This window comes from Neodiprion pinetum, chromosome 1 (genome assembly GCF_021155775.2).
Source record: "Neodiprion pinetum isolate iyNeoPine1 chromosome 1, iyNeoPine1.2, whole genome shotgun sequence".
Lineage (NCBI taxonomy): Eukaryota > Metazoa > Arthropoda > Insecta > Hymenoptera > Diprionidae > Neodiprion > Neodiprion pinetum.
In genome coordinates, this window is record NC_060232.1 from 31991307 (window position 1) to 32011394 (window position 20088).

The following is a 20088-nucleotide window of genomic DNA, read 5'->3' on the forward strand; positions in this document are numbered from 1 at the left end:
GCAGAGGCTGAGCGGCGGAAATCTATCGGTCGCCAATTTCGAGGTTAAGTTGTTGCGATGACTCTACAAGTCATTCGGCATCGGTCAAGTGGTGATAAAAGTTTTCTCGCATCACTACATTTATTATTTGAGACCTGCTTAAAATGACAAAATTCATATCACCTACATAACCTCCATATATACCGGCTTGCTTGATTGAAGACGACAAAGCTCGCGCATGCACAGTCGGTCGCTCAGCTTGCTAACCTTCACCAGTTCTTCTGTATTTGACAAATGAATATAAGTCAAGATAAACTGATATTTGTAAAAGTGTAAAGAATTTTTTCTCAAGATAGAGCAATGACTGTTGAATTATATTACAGTTGACGTTATTAGATAACGTCGCTCAATAGGTATCAGTTTGAAATTAAACATGTCTGCAGGTTGCGCCAGTCCCGCCAGGCTTTGACCGGGTCTCTATGGAAAGAAAACTATAATTTAACCTTTAAAAGTAGTAGGTACTAGTTTTTGCACTCACTTTCAAGCTACCAAACGTAATCACACAAGAAAATATCATAGCTATTTACGATATACGGTCACCAAACACGTTCAAGTAAGTTTAGTTTACACTTTCCGATATGAAACGAATTCTCATAATTCGAATGTCTAATGTTTTGTTTTGACGGTAAAAATATAATGATCATAATACATCACACGATTAGTGTAGCAGAGAACCGCGAACTTACTTGACAATGAGTTTGATCACGCTTATCAGAGTAAACAAGTTACAAAATCTTATTCGGTTAAGAAAACAAATTGGTAGATGCGAATGGCAACAGATTTTTTTTTCTCATGGTAGCACTGTCAACGCGAAATGTAAAAATATATCATCTCCTAATAATGTTATGTTTATTACAGTCAAACTGAAAATTAAAATGTAACTTAAAATCTAGGAACTTGGCAGGTTATCTAAAATAGCATACAAGCACAGGGTTAATTTTTTATATAGACACAATAGAGTTTGAGTATTGCATGTTTATTTTTGATTACAAAAAAGGTATTCACACATTGATTGTAGGCTTAAGCAACTAACATGGTTTATCAATATATTTGTGATGAATTTTCTGGTAATCAGTACAGAATAGTATTCTATGCCGTCCATTTCAAACACCTGGTATCTAAATGAGTTCCTAAACATTTAATACAACAGTATCTGGCGCCACATGGAATGCAAGTGTAATTGCTAGGAAATCCACAAACTGTACAAAAGTGTCTATCTGGAAATTGGGAAGGTTGAGATTGGGCTGACATATAATTAGGTGGAGTTGGATTGTAGTTGTGATCTTCTTCCACCAATTGAGAGAATGTTTTGCGAAATCTTTGCTTGTAATATTCTGCAGATTTGGTCTTTTTTTTCCGCCCGACTCCCCGGCTATCAAGTGTTTCTTGAAATTTTGGTACTTTCTTGCTCATTACTGGAATCAAATAACAAACAAGGACTACTGTAACATATTCGCTTAACTTTTTTATCTTGTTCACATTATTACGTTGTTCGTTCTGATTAAACTCGTTTGAAATAATGCCTAAGTATAGTGCTTTATATGGGAACTATAAAATGAATTCATTTAACATTTTATCAAACATTTCAAAAAAATCGTTCTCATATAATGACAATGTAATACCCAAATCTGCATGCGGATCATCATGAAAGTTGTCCTCCTCAAGAGCCTCGAGAGCTTTCCTTTGTCTTCGTTTCCTTGCTGCATCATCCAAAACTCTCTTCTGGTTTGCATCTTTTATTCTGCCGGATTCGCGGGCTGCCATTTTGGTCGGTCGAATTTCACTCTTTATGTAAAGTATACCCGTGTTGCAGTTTGTTTACCAATTTAATTTACAATCCCTTATCTGCTAGAGGGAATGAAATCTGATCCATAAGGTCGTCAACTTTTGTTTGTAATGTTTCCAAAATATCTGCAGATATGAACAAGTGACGCTCATCAAGATCTTGAATGATGAATTTCTTTCCTAGGGCGAATGTTTCATCCAGATGCAGTAAAAACTGTTTCATAGCAGCATCGCTTTTACAGTGAAGAAAAAGGAAGAGTATTAAACAAAACTCAATACATACCGGTCTTTTATTTTTTCACGTAAGAAACGAAATGTCCAAACGAAAAGGAGTGTCGGCAGATGAAAAGCGTGTTAGAATGCTTCAGCTATTTTATGAGAAAAAGGAATTCTTCCAACTCAAGGATTTGGAGAAAATTGCTCCCAAAGAGAAAGGTATCGTGGCTCAATCTGTTAAAGACGTGGTACAGGCTTTGGTTGATGACGGACTGATTGATACTGACAAAATTGGAACCTCGATCTATTTTTGGGCATTTCCCGGGTAAAGTATCACAAAATATATCCAATCATGCAAAGTATTCGATTTTATTTCATATTGCAAGCAAACAACATTTTGAATCTATTGATAAATTGTCTTCACACATTGTAGAAAAAATATTAAATTGACTGAAAAGAAAATTGAAGAAGCAAATCAGAAAATCTTTGAGGCTGAAATGAAGATTGCTAAAATCAGTGAAGAAATTCTCAGAGAAAAAGTAATTTATTTCGATTGATAGCAAAAATAATACGTGGTAATTGTGGATTTATGAAAACACGTTATAGTTAATATTGTTTTATACCAAGGTTGGAAAAGAAGACTCGATAGAAAGACAAAAAGTAATGCAAGAGGTGACAAAGTTGCAACGAAGAGAAACCGTACTGCAAAAAGAACTTGCAAAGCACAGGGCAAATGACCCTGAAGAAATTACAGAGCTGACTAAAAAAGCAGAGGTAAATGTATTTAAAATAATGGATCCATTCTATTGAACCTATCTCTGTTACTATGAGTATTAAAGTAATACTCTAATAAACGATCGCTGCTAATAGTTTCAATTATGACAATGTTTAAACGTTCCAACTACATTTTACAGAAATATAAAGATGGAATAAATGCATGGACGGATAATATATTTGCCATACAGAGCTGGTGCAAGAAGAAATTTGATATATCTGAGACGGAATTAAACAAACAATTTAATATCGCCGAAGATTTGGATTACGTAGAATAAGGTTATGTCGATTATATTTCTGAGAATCCTTCAAATGCGTACTTCTGAAAGTTTGGTGGGATTGATGTATACTCATTACGTACCATTCAACTAAAATTCCTTTCATAACATTCACCATTGTGGCTTTTGTTTATTTCTTACGCTCATTCAACATTACACAGCTTTACCAGCGAGTTGTTTCAAGTCAAAGAATGCTATTGTGGACGGCGAGAAGGCCGTGAACTAGTGCAATTCCAGCATTGATACATAAATTATATACTGTGGAGCTCATAGTCGTTTTTTCATATCTCTGATTTTAGTACCACTGTCGTACACGAAATTCGTTATTTAGGCGTTGACTGAGGATACATACTTCGCCTGACGTCACATGTTACGGCAATCCTCTAAACATTTGCTCTTGTTGCGCGTAGGTTACGAAGTGTTTTCCAGGAAGGAAGAGGGAGTGTTTTCACTCGGCCGTTGAGCAAAATAGAGCGTAGCAATGGCGTAAGCGTCTCGTGAACGGATTTAAATCGGTTCTCTACAAAACAGAAGACGATAATGCTCCCGCCCTCTCTGTCGCTCTACCCATGGAGAGGGAGCCACGAGAGTAGGACACGTGCAGCTATATACCCCGCTCCGTGAAGAGCGACAGAGAGGGCGGGAGAATTGTCGTGAATTGTTATGTTCCGTCCTTCAGAGAGCTTATTTAAATCTCTTCCGAGCTCTGTGCGGCGTCAGTTGTTTCCGAGAAATTGGAGTGAAATCATATGATCTCAGAACAGTTCAACATTCAGACTGCGTAGTTCAGGTTGTGTTACACTGTTCGATCAGTGTATTTCCACCACTCATCTGTGAATAATACACGAGGAGAAACGTGTAGCCTAAAGAAAAACCGAGTTACTGAAATAAAAATACCTTGCGAACGTTCTAGGTGAATTTCGTGTTTCGAGTTTCCACTGTTTTATGTGACTTCAGATTTCAGTGATATATATTTTTGTCTCTGTGCGTTGAGTGTCCGTTTTTCTTTTTTTTTTTGCTGATTTTCGGCAAATGCGCAGTTGCATTGATAGCAAGTTTATTTAGTCGGTTCAAACAGACAGCTACAGCACAGAAAGTGAGTGTAGAATCGAGTTATTGCAGTGCGGATTTTTGGATTATAAGAGATTAGTGAAGATCTAAATTATGTGAAAAGTGCGTCGCTTCACCCATAAACCTGAGATGCTAAGAGAACTACTACATGTAAAAGTGTGGAGCTGCCCAGAGTCGAGGTAACAATTAACAATACGTATTTTAACTACTGATTGATAATTGAAGGTGGTACATTTGAAGCCGGATTTTTTTTTGCATAACATGCAATGCATAAATATGAAGCTAGGCAATAGTACTAATTAATTTAAAAACTGAAAAGCCAGTTTGCTAAATTAATAAGTGTTCTGTTTTTCTGTTTTGTTTTTCACAGATTTAAGCAGAGACTTCCGAGTAACTTTTCCATTTCTCGGCAACGTTGGTGAGTTTGCACGTGTTAGGTTATGGGTATTTCCCTGGGATTCCTCTGTCACGTGGCGTGGCGGTAACAATTGTTACACACATCTTCGATTTCTTAGCTGCATGGATAGACTCATTCGCGATCGCAACGTGTTTGACTTTCAGTCGAATCATCTCTTTTTTCGCAATTTAATTTACCGTAGCTTACTCACAGTTAGAAATTTTACACGTTGCTAAAAGTGGAATGAGTATCGCGACAGGTAACCATCGCTTACTCGGCACTCGCGAGATCAAATTGTGTTTCGTAACTGATGTAATAATCTACGTTTGAATTTACCGATGATGTCGTGTAAGTGATGGGTTCACCTCAGGTTTGAACGTATTCAATTATTCACAATAATGTTGAATTGATAAAATTCCAAAGTCTGGCATAACGTAACGTAATCAAATTGCATCTTGTGTTATATATCATTTTCAATCTTTTAACATCCAACAAGTATTGATCAACTGCAGGCTTAGCTCGCTTAGAAAAATGCTAATTGGCATACAGGATGTTTTTAATCAATTTTACAAAATGTTAATATACCGATAGTCTGCCAACATTTACTAAAATAATACGTACAATATTAGGGTTGGCGGGATACAACCGCTATACTGTATGCTGAATAGGCAGACTATGATACAAAAACATGTTGCTCCCAACAGGTAACCAACGAAAATGTAAGTCAGTGACCACGGCGCAAATGACGAAGAATGATGTGTGTTGGAAAAAATGGAGAATCGTTTAGATCGAATATAGGTAACCGGGTCGGTAGGTGGACGTTCTGGGATCCGTCGCATGGTTATGCATGTGTGTGTGAGTCTTTTTTTTCCGTTGGGCGGTTCCGTTGGGTAACAGGCAAGGGTAGGAAGGTCGCGATGTACCGTGATGTCACTAACTTTTGTAATCCACAGCGTCAAACGATCACAGAAATTCTTTTCCCAAAAGACTCCGTATTCGAGTCTCTCGACCATTTGTAAGCATTAGAATATTAACGAGAATTAATTTCCTATTTCTTGTCATCCTGCAACCGTTTTTAAATCGTTGTTCAATTCAATTATTTAGTCATTACCGATCATTATTCCATTGAATTGATCTCTGTGATTGTTTGAATGGGCAAAACGCATCTCTGGACCGTCTATCGCGTTCCGTGGTACGCTAGATGGGGAGAGATGCTGAGCTCGAAGACTTCGCGTCGAAGAGGACCGCCGACCGTCACGCCACACAATAATGCATGCCCTCCAACCTCCCTCCCGATTTTGATTCGATTTGTAAACTGAGAAGAACGATCCGCATAGCAACGTATCTAATTCAAAAAGATGCAGATGTGGATTGGGTTTCTACAGAATTTTTTGGACAAATCCCAGATAATACAAATATTTTGACAGTTTAATCTTTCGCGCTTAGTGCGCGTAGATTAATCACGAGAATTGGACGCAGCATTTTGCGCGTAAATTAATAACGGGAATCGGACACTGTTTTTACTCGGCGATTTTGTAAACAGTATATAAAAGAGTTACGCACTCTCGATTTGTTGATCTTTCAGCACTTCGGTCAATTTTTTGACGAATAATAAAGTTTTCAAATTCCATGCCGCCTTTTGCGCGTGGACTTGATACCTTTCAGTTATGAAAGAAGAGTGGCATTTGAAAACCGCTACTGAATGCGCAAGAACAAAAATCCCTGTCACGAAATTGATAATGTTTTTTATTAATCAATACAATTAATAATCGAAGTAACGAATATTAAGGCGAATATCATGTTGGATCCGACCTATTTATTCTCAGTTTGTGGACTTATTTGATTGTGCTAAACATACCTTCGTCTGTTTCAGCTAATAAAACATTTGTCTGTTTCAGTTAATCAAACCATTTGTCTGTTTCAGCTAATAAAACATTTGTCTGTTTCAGCTAACCAAACATTTTATCTGTTTCAGCTAATCAAACTTTCTCTCTCTTTCAGTTAATCTAACGTTTTGTCTGTTTCAGCTAATCAAACGCTTTGTCTGTTTCAGGTCATCAGACGTTCTGTCTAATTCAGCTAATCAAAGCTTTTGTATGTTTCAGCTAATCAAACTTTGTCTCTTTCAGCTAATCAACCGTTCTGTCTGTTACAGCCAATTAAACCTTTTGCCTGTTTCAGCTAATCAAATCTTCTGTCTCTTTAAACTAATTAAATTGTATTTTGTCGTTTAATGTATTTTTTACTCATCTAAGCTAAGTATATTTTTGCCTGTATCGACATACGTCACTAATTATATTTTCGTCTGTTCCAAGTAATTGAGTTTTGTTGACTATACTGAAGAATTAACGTTTCATTTTTCAGGCTCGGGTTTGGTTTAGATCTGGTTGAGGGTCAGTCATCTTGTTTTCACCGATACATATATTTAGTGGTGTAGTTCAGAATCATCATGATCACAAAGTGTGGTAAAATTCATTCATCTATAGTTTTTTTTCTCTCGAGTCGGTCATAGTTCATGTTCAGTTTGTATTTCACTGTAGAATTATACAGCTCTGTCGTATTTTGGTGGTTGTGCTTATTCTACTCCGATTTGTTTCTATTTCTTCAAAGATTTCTGCATCGTCATCCGATAGGTAAATACCAACGTCTTACAGCGATTCGAGTTTTCGATCTTGGTTTAGTTGTTGATTGTTTTGCGTATTCACCAGGTTCTCCATTTTAGTGACTACCTCGTACCTCATAAGAAAAAAAACCGTGCGCGAACATCCAAAGTCAATCGCCGTTCGCATATAAGATCAAAACAGTCACCCTTTATCCATAATTAAAACTGTCATCTTTCATCCATAATTAAAACTGTCATCTTCCATCCATAATTAAAACAGTCATCTTTCCTCAATAATAAATAGTCAGCGGGTTACATGAACTGAAAAATGTGTAACAAACTGCGAATATACGCCAGAAGAAATTGATTGGGAAAAACAATTTACCATAATTAAAATGTGAAAAAAAGACATTTGCAATTTTTCTAAGAACGTAAGATCGATCTTGCAAGTATTCTCCGTGGAGTGGGCCTACTGAGGATACCACGTAAATAAAACGCGCCAGGGTGCTTTACCGCTTGCGGTGGTGTGGAAACGAGCATATGTGAATTTATTTTCACTGGTCAAATACTAACATATTGTAGTTTTCTAAATGGTAGTTTCATTCTTGCGTAAATTTAACTCATTTTCAATTAAACTTATTCTTCGATAATGTATAACGCAGGTGGAATCGTAATACCTTCGGATTTCTTTAGTTTAGTCAGAGTGATTTCTTCAGTTTAGTCAGAATGAATTCCACGTAAATACATTTTTCTTTTTGATAAATTTCGATTCTGAATTAAAGTCAACAAGGTGCACATATCTTTGGCAATTTAGAGTTTGGCAATTCAACATCTTTCTCTCCGGCTTGACCTTTCGCAACCGACACAGTAAAATCATTGAATTGTATAATTCGGAAATTTTACTCGTTACTCATTGAACAACTTGATGTTTCGGAGAAATTAGTACAATTTCATTTACCTATCCGGCATAGCATTCCCAGTATTTCTTTTTATAATTTTTTCAATTACAAGAATTCGTAAATTCATATTTTTTTGACAGAGATATCGTAAATAATTGATGAGAATTTCATTATAAAGAATCCGGAAAATCCATCTTTCGGTCATATCAGTCGTCAGTTCTTGAGATCCTATATATAGTATTATTACAAAATTGTATTATCTGGGTAATATTATTGTTAGGTGTTACCGGAAAAGTGCTGCAATTCCGGATAAAATAGTACGACTTTGTCGGGAATACATATTCTCACACACAAAATTCCTAACAATTAACACGCGCACTGCCATAAATGTATAATAAAGTGGACGGATATGAGTAATTATAATCTGGGCCACTTGATAATAAATTTCTGAACAGTCTTGTGTTTGGGGGTTAGCGGACAGAGTTGCAATCTAACCAGGTAATATGAGTAGAAGTTGAAAAAAAGCCTTGTTCATTTTTATATTTTTTCTCAATTACTTTTGTGATAATCATTGCCTGAGGTTCATCGGGACTTGTTACAGCATGGACTCAAACATTAGTAACAATCGAGTATTACCTAATTTCCAAGAAATATTTACAAGTAGTATTTTTGTGTAGAACGGTCTAGCTTTTCCGCTGCAAATAAGCTTCACTTTTTAAAAACCACGGAAATCTAACGTCAGTGAAGAAATTATTTTTATATGTCGGCTGCATCTTCTTTCGGAATTAAGATATGAGCGTTGACTGACGATACATATAATTATCTTCAGTTAACGGTACGAGTTAAGTATTAAACATAGGTATGTACAGAAATTACATAAGGTACATATAGGCACATCTATATATCTCCATCCCTTGATTAACTTCTTCGACTATGTCTCCCATCCTTGGCACGAAAAAAAAGTTTCAAACTCTGTTAACAGTAAACCGGTGGAGTTAGATTGTCATTTCCAAATTTGGCTCAAATGAATTTGCGTAATTGAAAACTACGGCGCGGCGGCGTCGTCATTCCATAGGCATAATAATATTCGACTCTTCGTTATCTGGATACACGCGGTGAGCGATGGTAAAATCAGTTAGTGTCGCATCTACTTGCCGACTGCTTACCAGATTGAGTTGCGCGTGTAGGGGAGGACGCAGAGGACGCTGCTTGACGGATCAGCATTCTTTACGTATTTTCAGTAAACGTCGTAGTTTACCCAATTGTAAAGCTGAGCTTACAAATAATAGTTGATTAAATTTCAATCAGAGATTCAACATGACGAATAGGTTTTTGGAACTAATTTTCGAACTGTCTGTAGACGGTAAGTGCATGTCGGTAACCAATTGGTACTCTACCGCATTTAACATCACTAAAGCAGTGGGTAATGCAGAGCATATTTGCTTACGGAAAGTTGCCGTTACTCCCATGTTCCACCTCGCTTTCTCCTAGTGCCTGGACTATTTTCGATTTCGCCACAAATAACGAATCACAGCGTAGATTAAGCAGCTGATGATCAATCACGTCCACATCTGTTTTGAAGCATGTTTCTGGCTGTACTTAAACGACGCAAAGTGGAATGCTAGTTAGATTTCCACGTCGATAAGTTTACAAGAGGTATAAAAAGAGAGGTTTATCTTGAATTCCAATTAGCAATTAACGAGAATTGATAGTTGGGCGATAGCGTAGCCGTACCCCTACTCAAATTCCTTAGGTAAAACAGCTATTTTCGTTACGTCGAGAAATTTACCTTCGACGGTTCACTTTTTCACACGTTACAAGTGTGTGATAATAGATAAGTAGCAGTCCAAGAGGTAAACAAGATCGTCAGATAGCCACAATTGAATGACCAAAGTCCAAAGTATAATCGCATAGAATACAAGTGGGGCACCGCCGAATGCCGATACTTGTCTTGCGTTCTCATTAACGTAACCACCTGGTCTTCTCATTCTCGTGGTATTCCTGTAATTATTAGCGTTGAATTTAATATCTTGGTAATTTCTCACTTTCTTTAATAATGATTTTACCATTCGCAATTATAAGAAGAGGTATGGCGACATCTAGCTCTCTCAATGCAATTAAGCATATTACTGTCGTTGGAGGTGGGCTCATGGGCTCAGGGATTGCTCAGGTATGATATGAAGGCGAAACGAATGTTGATATCTACTTAGTTGAATTCAAATTGAAATTTCCAAAGTTAATTTGACCTCTTACATTACTAAAGTACGACATGCATTAAATTAATTTCTGGATTCTCACAGTGCAAATATGTTATTCCACTTCAGCCTTTAAATTTCTGTTCCAATTTTCTTGTCAGAAAGCCATTCTGTTGTCGAGAGAAAATAATAGGAAATGATTTCAATCCCTGGCTAGACTGCATGCAATAAGTTCACTCTCAGATTTCATACCTTCACAATTGCTCCTATTTACACCAGCAAATAGAATGTCTAATTTTTGTTCAAAATGATATTGTTGAATTATGCAGGTTGCAGCTCAATCAGGCAACCGAGTAACTTTGGTGGATATCAGTCCTGATGTGTTGAAGAAATCTCAAGATAGTATTCAGAAGAGCTTAGGTCGCGTAGCCAAGAAATTATATAAAGTAAGTGTATAAGAAGAAGCCATGTGAACTAATAATAATAAAATACTAATTACCAATTACAATCACACATTCTGTAAAAATGAATAAAAAATATATTTCCATAGGACAATCCTACTGAGGGTGAAAAATTGGTAAAGACTGCATTGGCCAGTATAGAAGTTAGCACGGATCTTCAAGCAGCTGTGAAGACTACAGATCTTGTCATAGAAGCAATTGTGGAAAATCTGGAAGCTAAGCACAAGCTTTTCGCTAGCATAGATGATGTGAGTTTGAATATCATTAAAAGTGAGCGAGTGTAAATCTTTTAATCCTTAATATCCAATCAGTGGGCATATCACCTACTTCTTGTAATTATCTGATATTTCAAGGTTGCTGATATCCAAGTGTAGATTCAGTGGCATTTATAAAAACTTAGAACCTATGTTTCATGTCAGATTCAAAATTTACTGATCATATCATTTACTGTTTTGTCTTACTGATTCTGAATCATCTTATTCTGTAATAAAAGAGGCGAATATGTAGTAGTCTTTGTTAAAACAGTTAGCATTATATTTATTCAGCAAGTTTATTATTTACATAGATCTTTTTCATGATATCAATAATTATAGGTTGCTCCTGCATCTACGATTTTCGCAAGCAATACGTCTTCTTTGTCGATTGGAGAAATTGCTTCAGTTACCAAGCGAAAGGACAGATTTGGCGGTCTTCATTTCTTCAATCCTGTACCTGTTATGAAATTGCTTGAGGTATGAGCATCACTTCTTCTTTTATCTGTAATGATCAGTAACTCCAATGATACCACTAGGTTATCTGGAAATCTGTTTTCGAATAACATAATTTTTTCTTGCAAAATCATGGCTAGCAAAAACAATCTTTTCACCTAGCTCATGAAAGGCTCATGTGTTTGATTGAATTAATATGACTTTATATCATTAGTTTCTATTCAGATTGAAAAACGGTAAAAAAATACCACGTTAAAACTGACCGAAATTGAAAATATTACAAATGTTTGTGTAAATTATAGGTCATTCGGATTCCGGAAACTTCAGATGAAACATATAACACTCTAATGGAATGGGGTAAGGCTATTGGTAAAACTTGTATCACTTGCAAAGATACTCCCGGATTTGTGGTCAACAGACTTCTGGTTCCTTATATGAGTGAAGCTGTACGCCTTTTGGAACGTGGTGAGTTTTTAAATTTATGAAAAATACTAAGTACACGTTTTAGACTTGCAAGAAAGTGTCTCGATACATTAGTAGTGATGAGAATCAATCGATAGTTTCAGTGATTCAAAAATTTGAGGTTAATATCCCCAATAGAATGGAATGAAGTTTATGATTGACTCTGTAAAACGTCTAGAGTTTACTAAAATGAGCCAACAACTGACATTCAATTTTGTTGTTACATGCATTGAAAAATAATGTCTTGCTATTAACGAGTAACAGTACGTAGACACAACAGAAATTCTGGAAATATGAAATAAATTCTGAATAATTTCTCATACAGGAGATGCATCTGCACGAGACATTGATATTGCAATGAAGCTGGGAGCCGGATATCCTATGGGTCCAATAGAACTTGCGGACTATGTTGGTCATGACACTACCAAGTCTATTCTTGATGGTTAGTTATTACCGTAAATACCTAATATAACTAAACTTCACCTTTACTGTGGTAAATCATTCAACCGCTAGTTGTTATAGGTATATCGAAATACTGATTAATACATACACTGTAACTTTACGAAATTTGTTATTCTTTCAGGTTGGCATAAGAAATTTCCAGATAATCCAGTATTCAAACCTACTGAAACCCTAAACAAGCTTGTAAAAGAAGGAAAATTGGGTGTTAAAACAGGAGAAGGATTCTATAAGTATAACAAGTAGTTAATTATAATCAAAGTGTTTCCAGATATCGATTATATACTCATTTAGCTGTCACGAGTATCACCTTACTGGAATGAAATCGGCGTTGCGAACGGGCCAATAATTTTGTAAACATACATATACGATATAGGTAAATCAACTTTATACGAGTTTTGAAATCAGCGTAACGTAAAGTTAATATTTTTTTATTGCTATTATCTGAGAATTTATACATAAATCCGTTGGAAACATCATTGTATAGTACAATAAATCATCTGTAATTGTTGAAAACAGCAAATGTTTTGAAAAAATGCTGACAATGCTCCAAACTGGGTGAACGCAAAGTCTCTGTTGACCATCACATCACATGCTTTTCTCAATCACGACAAATTTCATAGCAGCCTGTTTTCACTTGAACCTACGACAGTCTAAACCAACCGCAATGTGGTCAAAGACAATTAGGCCTGCTTGTGACTTAGGTGAATTTGATGTGTCTTTTATCCGTGAAATGGTCTGTGAATTGTAAGACACCAAGTAATCTAAAATTTATTGAATATATCGAAGATGCGAGTATTTGCTGACGTTAAATTTATCATAATACTAGAGGCATAGATGCAATAAGTTATGATTAATAATGTCGATTTAATTAGAATTCAATTAAGATACATGGTAAAAATTCTTATCAAATCTACGACTCTGGTAATATTGGGTAACAAATTCCGTCTTATTGAGGGCCTGCAATGATTTATTGCTAATTGATAGATCAAAGTTGATTAGGACGTAATTATAGTAGCTTTAAGGAGTGTTTCTTATCAAACGCAAAAACGTCCGATGAATGAGACACTTGGCTGATTTTTTCGATTAAAAACAAAAGTTTCCCTACTACATCGCAACGAGTTATTCAGAGTTCCGGGGAGATTCGTGGTTTCAATTTTAACGGCTGTATAACTGTGATACTTTCCAGCGTTTGGACGTGCCAATGAGGCTCCTGCCTGACGTTAAAACAAATCAAAATTCACCAGGAAACATTACTCGACCAAATGGTAAATATAAAAATGATCGGTCTTTACTTAAACCTGCCGCGTATTTATGTACAGGGAATGTGATAGTTCTGCGAACGCGAACGATGTCGTAAATCGGGAGGATCATTGCCAGGAAGGTCGTGATTCGCAACTTCTAAAGTTGTAGCAGTGTTCAACCGTCGCTCGCTGATGTTTCAAAAAAAGTTCGTGACGAAGGCACGACTTTACGAGTAGAGCACAGGCTATGATACAGATGGGAGGGGAGTGGATTCATTCCATGTTTGTTTGTCCGAGGGAGAGGGAAACCCGACGAGAGGGACTCGGTCTGCGAGTCGCAGAGTCTTAAAACATAATCTGTATTCCAAACAACGAGAAACAAGATTCACAACAATTCGCAATCACTTATCGCCTCTACATGCCGTAACATGAGAACAGCCATTTTTTTGTGTAAGTAGCTAAATTTTCGTAGTTCCCTGATACGTTATTCTCTAACTCGTGATCATCGATCGATATCACATAAATATGAGTTCTTGTGCCTTTGTACTTTCGTTCTACGCCAACGTCTTCGTACAAACAATTTATAATTGCGCCGGTTTTGCCTGTTTTCGCGCTCTTTGCTGAATCCGATTGATTCGCGCGTTTTATCACAAATTTCGTATTTACGTGTTGTGCTTTTACCTAAGCTATAGGTGACAGCTTTAGACTTATTAAAACGTAATACTGTAATCATCTTACATCCTCGTTATTTATTTGAATAATATTTCACTATGGTCGTTGTGTTCAATGCGATACTGCAGGGTTGATTATTTGAACATCGTTTGCTGCCTAAAATCACTCTGTACATAGATTATATGTTTCAATGTGAGTTCGGGCAACCCGCGGTCTGTTTCAACCAAATACATTAGTCACGTCTTAAACATAGCCGTATCTATTTGAGTTTTGGATTATCCCTGCGTTAGAGGTATGACCTATTTCACAATCATTACAGTAAATAAATTTCTCCGCCAGGATACCTAGCAGTTAGTGAAAATATGCTATTACGGCAGACACGTTTAGAATCGCGGCAAGGCTTGATCACTCCTACGTGCGTTAATTATATCTATAAACATACGCTACTGTAAATTATAAATCGTTTCTCCGACGGATAGACAACAAATTAAAGTATCGTTACCACGTCTCAATTATCTTAACCTGATCCCGCAATCTTGATGAATCTGTTAATTATTTCGATTATTATAATCCTTTTCCGTGCTGCTATCTATAGCAAATTCATTCATTATTATGATTCGTCCGTCCAGCCCGTTTAAAAATTGATACATGTACGTACGTGTGTGCAGTCAAAATCCGCGTTTATATTACTTCGTTCAATCAGTGTCGGATCTATATCCGAGTGTATATCAATCGGAGATCTTCAAGAATCCAGTCTAAGAATGGCTGCTTGAACACCGCGGCGAAAGAAATCACGGAAGGATATAATTATTATGCAGTTCAGTTAATGTCGATGAGCTTCGTCTAAGACCTGTCGTCGTCATATCGAAATAAAAATCCCACTGAGAGAATTTTATTTCGGTAGCAAGTCCACGGTTCTTTTTATCAACAATCTATTTATATAAATAATCTCACGGCATAATTGAACTGTACCAGTCGAATCCAGTAATTGGTTGTTCAAGTTTACGATTTCGAGGTATGTACTATGTTAATAATCATCAAAAAACCGAATTTCACAGCAATCAGAGATCATATGACGAGAAACTTGACAATTATATAATTTATAATAGAATATAATGTACACGTAGACACAGTATGTTCTTACAAAAAATTTTCGTAATTCAAAACTTCTACTGAAGATGTCGAATCGCATAGAGCGATGGAGTCCGGCATACACAATAGTATAATTATTGTTATTTTAATTAAAAATAATACTCACGTAGGTATGAATATTGAATGACGTGTTTTTGTACGCGTTGCAAAGCTTATTACATGGATATTTTGAGATCTAGAAATGCGATTAGAACGAGCGCAGCTAATTAATGACATGATGAATCAGTTTTGAATAATTCATGATTAGCAGTGCACAAATGTAGGATAACACTGTAGATTGTTATTAAGTTTATAATCTTATATGTGATGCATACACGGGAATCTGATGGGAATAGGTAATATTAATATGTCTTTATTGATATTTGTACGCGTAGATATTGCAGTTGCTGCACATTATGATAATATAATAATTTGCAGCGTACATTTGAAAATCCATAGCATACAAGTATGAGGCAATTATGGAACATTCGTGCACGCCTGATCGTCGTTATAATTACCCATTAGTATGTACGCGAGTGTCAGCCAGATATTTCGTAACGCGTCAGCCGTGTCTGCGGGCAAGATAAATAAAATGTTGTAGACGTAGCATTATCGTTTCCTAGAAGAAAATGTATTTCAATTTGTTGGAAGTGGCGCAGAGACATTGCACTCACGGATCTTGATGCAGCCATTACCACAGCCACATCCACATTGATAATTAGGAAGAAATTTATGTGTTGCAAAAGTACTTTCGTAATGAAAAATACTGCAGGAAACGACTGCAGTCGTGTAATAAACGAGTCGCTAAGGTACTATAATAATGCTTGATTTCGTTACTTTTTGTAGTATATAACAAGGTAGCTGGAAGGTCGCGTAAAATGTGACAAGGTGTATTGGCCTATACGTATATTGTATAACAGCGTTCTTAAATTTGAGTCATTTTGTAAAACATGCATGTGGGTCAATTTTATTCAAAGTATCGCGTGTCTGGGTAAAGTAATATCAGTAATATCATGGCGAATTACCTCCTGCCAGGGCCGTGACGAATAATACGTGCCACATTACCGACTGCCTACTTCTTTTGAACTTACCACATTATACCTTTTTCAATTCATTGTAATTACGTTCAATCTACATTGAACGTATATATTTCCTGATTTTGTGGCACTTTGCCTATAAGAAATTGTATGATATGCCCATGTTTAGTAGCGTAATTAAAGATTATAATCGCAACATATTTATACCAATAATAATAATGAAATATACTGCATCGGACGCGGATAGTGAGAATCAAGTTCTTGTCGATAATATTTGGATCACGATCAACTGGAATTTATTCAACGCTTCGCTATCAGGGATCCTGAAAGAAAATCGTGTCTCGAAAATGAATGAAAAGTCTAATTATTTTTTTGTAATTTCTCATAAGAATTTGATCACTTTCAAAGAGTAATAGTTACAATAGTTTGAGAAAAAGTAAACTATGCTAGCAATTGTAATATAAGGCATCTCCAAACATCGTCGTGTCAAACGATCACGATTTGTGGCATTTGGTGATTAGACAAATTTAAAAATTCCACGATGACTGCGCTTTCGTCATTACGCACGCGCCGCGCCCACATATGGATTTATATCGAGTATTCCTGGATATCATCCGCGTCTACGTCACGTTCGGTAGACGACAAGGATAAAAAGAGGCACCGCAGTTTAATATAACGATCTCCGTAGAAATTATTTCTTTTATCTCTGATATTATGATCATGAATTATATGTGTATATCTTACAGTCATGTGGGAGATACAATATCGTGTTGTCAAAGTTATGCAACCACGTTATACCGATCCTAACGCTTCTGCTCACAATCAGATACTATACTGTTTTACAAAGATGCTGCACACGTGCTGTAAGCACGTGCTGATTAGCGTCATATGCTCGGTTACAAAGATGGCGATGAAAGCGTTGCCGAATAGCGCATGCATAGAACGTTGAGTAAGTAGCCGGAGTAAAACGTAAACAACCGATGTTCAAGTTTATTACCGTTCCGTGACTGCTCAAAGAGCACGTCAAGAGTTATGGCGAAGCTCAAAAGAAGGAAGACAAAAAAATGATGTAACCGCTGCATATGTACAGCTGATTCGATGCGATAATGTTCGGATGACAGCTGAAAAACAATATAACTTTGGATATTTATAACATTACCAATATTTGTCACATTTTTCATGGGACAGGTGTTTGTTGCATTATTACCTTGATAAGGTGAAAATATAGCCTGACAAAGTTATATATTTATGATTAAACTTAATCGAAATATCACTGTAGTACCTGCAGACAAGATGCCACAAAATTTTTGTTAAATAAAGTGATTGCTGTTTGCTCTGTGTAATTCTAGTTGCCGCTCTAGTAGCTCATAGTCAGTATGGAAACTTTACACAGTGAACTTTACACACACATATTACCAAGTGCCGAACTTTTATTTCTTTCAGATAGAATTGTTTTCCTGCTTAATAACTTTAGCCAGTATGGCTGTTCCGCAATCACCGTCAATGTCTGAACGGACACCATTTTCTCCTGGGAGATCTCGCCGGCGTAACAGACCGACAAAGTTTGAGTTTAAATTAAATTGTCCTACATTGGAATATGACCTACCTATTGGAATGATTCCCTTTGAATCTCAGGTTGGAGGTCATGCGTTTGGAGATAAAAATGATACCATCGGTAATTAATTATTACTTATTATTTATTGATCATGCCTGAATATACTAGTGTCGCTTATGAAGATTGTAAGTAAGGCACGATCATACTTTATTAATTCTGTACACTATCAGGCATGCTGAAGAGTGGAGATGGTCTCATCTATAAACCGATTGAAAAGCCTCTACTTGGTGAACGAGAAATTATGTTTTATGAAAAGCTGCAAGACACTACAGATCCCTTAATGCTTGAGCTCCGTCAATTCACCCCACAGTATTATGGAACAAAAGAACTAAAGCTTGGTGACAAATGTGAGATAATACTCGTAGCCTTGAATAGTAATTTATAGATAAGATATTGATGAAAGTGAGCCGCAATATCAGAGAATTTTAGAAAACTAGTATCGCCTTTGTGATAATAAAACATTATTCTATTAGATAACTTTATACTTTGTTTTGTAGATATTAAATTTCTGATACTAAAAGATTTGACCGAGGGAATGTCTGAACCATGCGTAATGGACGTAAAGATTGGTCGACGAACTTGGGATCCATTGGCCGGGCCGGCTAAAAGAGCTGGAGAGGAAAACAAATATGCCGAATCCAAGAATGAATACGGTTTTTGTATACCAGGATTCCAAGTGTGCAGACTCTCTACTGGTTTTATAAAAAAATATGACAGAGACTATGGCAAAAAACTAGATAAGCAAATGGTTGTCGAAGGTAATAGTTTCAAGATTTATTGTATAGATATACCTTAGTTATCACATGAGTTTAATTATGGGTAATTAACTTTTTGTTCGAAAAACATACCATTTTTTTATTTTTTATTTATTTTCAGCAATGGAATTATTCCTCAACGCCAAGCCAGGACAGCCACCGTGCCGCAATTTAATTATAAAATTACTATCTACACTGTGGAAAATTTTGGCCTTTTTTAGATTGCAAACTAAATTTAGGTTCTATTCAAGTTCCATATTACTTGCATACGATGCAAAACGTTTACGGCAACAATCTAGTCCTGTTAATGCTAAAACATCCAATAATAATGGTTCGCCAAATGCTAATAGTTACTTCAATTTATCTCCAATTGCGAGATCGCCGTCCTTGAAATTGAATGTTCGACCAGTGCTCTCTTTGGGCGATGCAGGATTTTCTGGCCAACTGACAGAGAGTGGGCCTGTTTTCGAGAAAACACTCAACAGTCACTCTCCAATCGCTACTCCAACGATGTCGCCAATTTTTATGAGAAGAAACAAAAGTAAATCAGTGAAACGATCCCACAGCCTCAAGAGAAGTGATAGTCTAAAAAGATCTGAATCCTTTCATCATCCTCCGAGTCCAAACAATTCACGAGAGCCTAGTTTAGTGAGAAATGACTCAAGCGGAAGGAGCATGAATATTGTCGTTGAAAAATTATGCCGTACACATTCTTACATAAACAATTTCGACAAAGATATTATTAAAATGAAAGAAGATTATGCGAATTTGCTCGATGAGCTCACTACAACCCCTGAAGAGAAGCAAAACTGGGTTCGAGTAAACATGATCGATTTTGCTCACGTTTTTCCTGCAGAGAACGATGGTTTGGATACTAATTATCTGGAGGGAATACAGAACCTAATTAAATTGTTGGAGAGTTTTTTGACACCAGAATGAGGTGTGCATATTACTATCACTATTTATTATTACACCCTGGTAATATGCATGTTCCGGATAAGCTAGCTTTATTCTCATTCTCCAATGCATGAAAAGTTAGTGTGATACGATCATAAGCTTATAAGTAACCTAAAAGGACCATTCATAACTCAAGTACTGTTATTAGTGTAAATTATATACACAGACTTTAGGGAATATATGAAATAAAATATTTTAATTTATTTACTTGGCTTATATGCTTCGCTGTAATGTTTCGTCATATGCTGATAAGCAGTGTACCCAGCATCAAGGAAATTCTGAAAAATCGAATAATGTCGGGAATTTTGATGCAGTTGGAAGAAATTTGGGAA

At 36.3% G+C, this 20088-nt stretch overlaps 5 protein-coding genes across 8 annotated transcripts; 3 read left to right on the forward strand and 2 right to left on the reverse strand.

Annotated features, from left to right (window-relative positions):
• Positions 1 to 999: 999 nt before the first annotated feature.
• Positions 1000 to 1803, reverse strand: LOC124210624 (zinc finger HIT domain-containing protein 1). Its single transcript, XM_046608780.1, has 2 exons — positions 1662 to 1803; positions 1000 to 1454 (listed from the first exon to the last, which is right to left on the reverse strand). The coding sequence occupies exons 1-2, from the start codon at positions 1801 to 1803 to the stop codon at positions 1129 to 1131; spliced, it is 468 nt and encodes a 155-aa protein (XP_046464736.1). The 3' UTR covers positions 1000 to 1128.
• Positions 1804 to 1870: 67 nt separating this feature from the next.
• Tfb5 (transcription factor B5) lies at positions 1871 to 3315 on the reverse strand. Its single transcript, XM_046608781.2, has 2 exons — positions 3176 to 3315; positions 1871 to 2057 (listed from the first exon to the last, which is right to left on the reverse strand). Exons 1-2 carry the CDS (start codon positions 3208 to 3210, stop codon positions 1871 to 1873), a joined length of 222 nt encoding a protein of 73 aa, XP_046464737.1. The 5' UTR covers positions 3211 to 3315.
• On the forward strand, positions 2139 to 3206 carry LOC124210623 (meiotic nuclear division protein 1 homolog). The gene is made up of 4 exons (XM_046608779.1): positions 2139 to 2365; positions 2474 to 2579; positions 2668 to 2814; positions 2955 to 3206. The coding sequence occupies exons 1-4, from the start codon at positions 2139 to 2141 to the stop codon at positions 3090 to 3092; spliced, it is 618 nt and encodes a 205-aa protein (XP_046464735.1). The 3' UTR covers positions 3093 to 3206.
• A 6383-nt stretch (positions 3316 to 9698) lies between the features above and the next one.
• LOC124210685 (hydroxyacyl-coenzyme A dehydrogenase, mitochondrial-like) lies at positions 9699 to 12868 on the forward strand. Its single transcript, XM_069133091.1, is given in 9 exon segments — positions 9699 to 9717; positions 10144 to 10231; positions 10586 to 10702; positions 10807 to 10965; positions 11311 to 11448; positions 11727 to 11889; positions 12212 to 12328; positions 12470 to 12540; positions 12542 to 12868. Coding segments are annotated over 8 exon segments (900 nt in total). The 5' UTR covers positions 9699 to 9717; positions 10144 to 10150; the 3' UTR covers positions 12596 to 12868.
• A 922-nt stretch (positions 12869 to 13790) lies between these two features.
• Ipk2 (Inositol phosphate kinase 2) lies at positions 13791 to 19959 on the forward strand. 4 transcript variants are annotated; one of them, XM_046608901.2, is made up of 5 exons: positions 13791 to 14039; positions 17873 to 18104; positions 18215 to 18391; positions 18542 to 18802; positions 18921 to 19959. In XM_046608901.2, the coding sequence occupies exons 2-5, from the start codon at positions 17909 to 17911 to the stop codon at positions 19736 to 19738; spliced, it is 1452 nt and encodes a 483-aa protein (XP_046464857.1). In that variant the 5' UTR covers positions 13791 to 14039; positions 17873 to 17908; the 3' UTR covers positions 19739 to 19959. The 4 variants fall into 4 exon arrangements, with proteins under 4 accessions (XP_046464857.1, XP_046464859.1, XP_046464860.1 ...); XM_046608903.2 differs by lacking the exon at positions 13791 to 14039 and adding an exon at positions 14636 to 15276; XM_046608904.2 differs by lacking the exon at positions 13791 to 14039 and adding an exon at positions 16184 to 16201.
• The last annotated feature ends 129 nt before the right edge of the window (positions 19960 to 20088 follow it).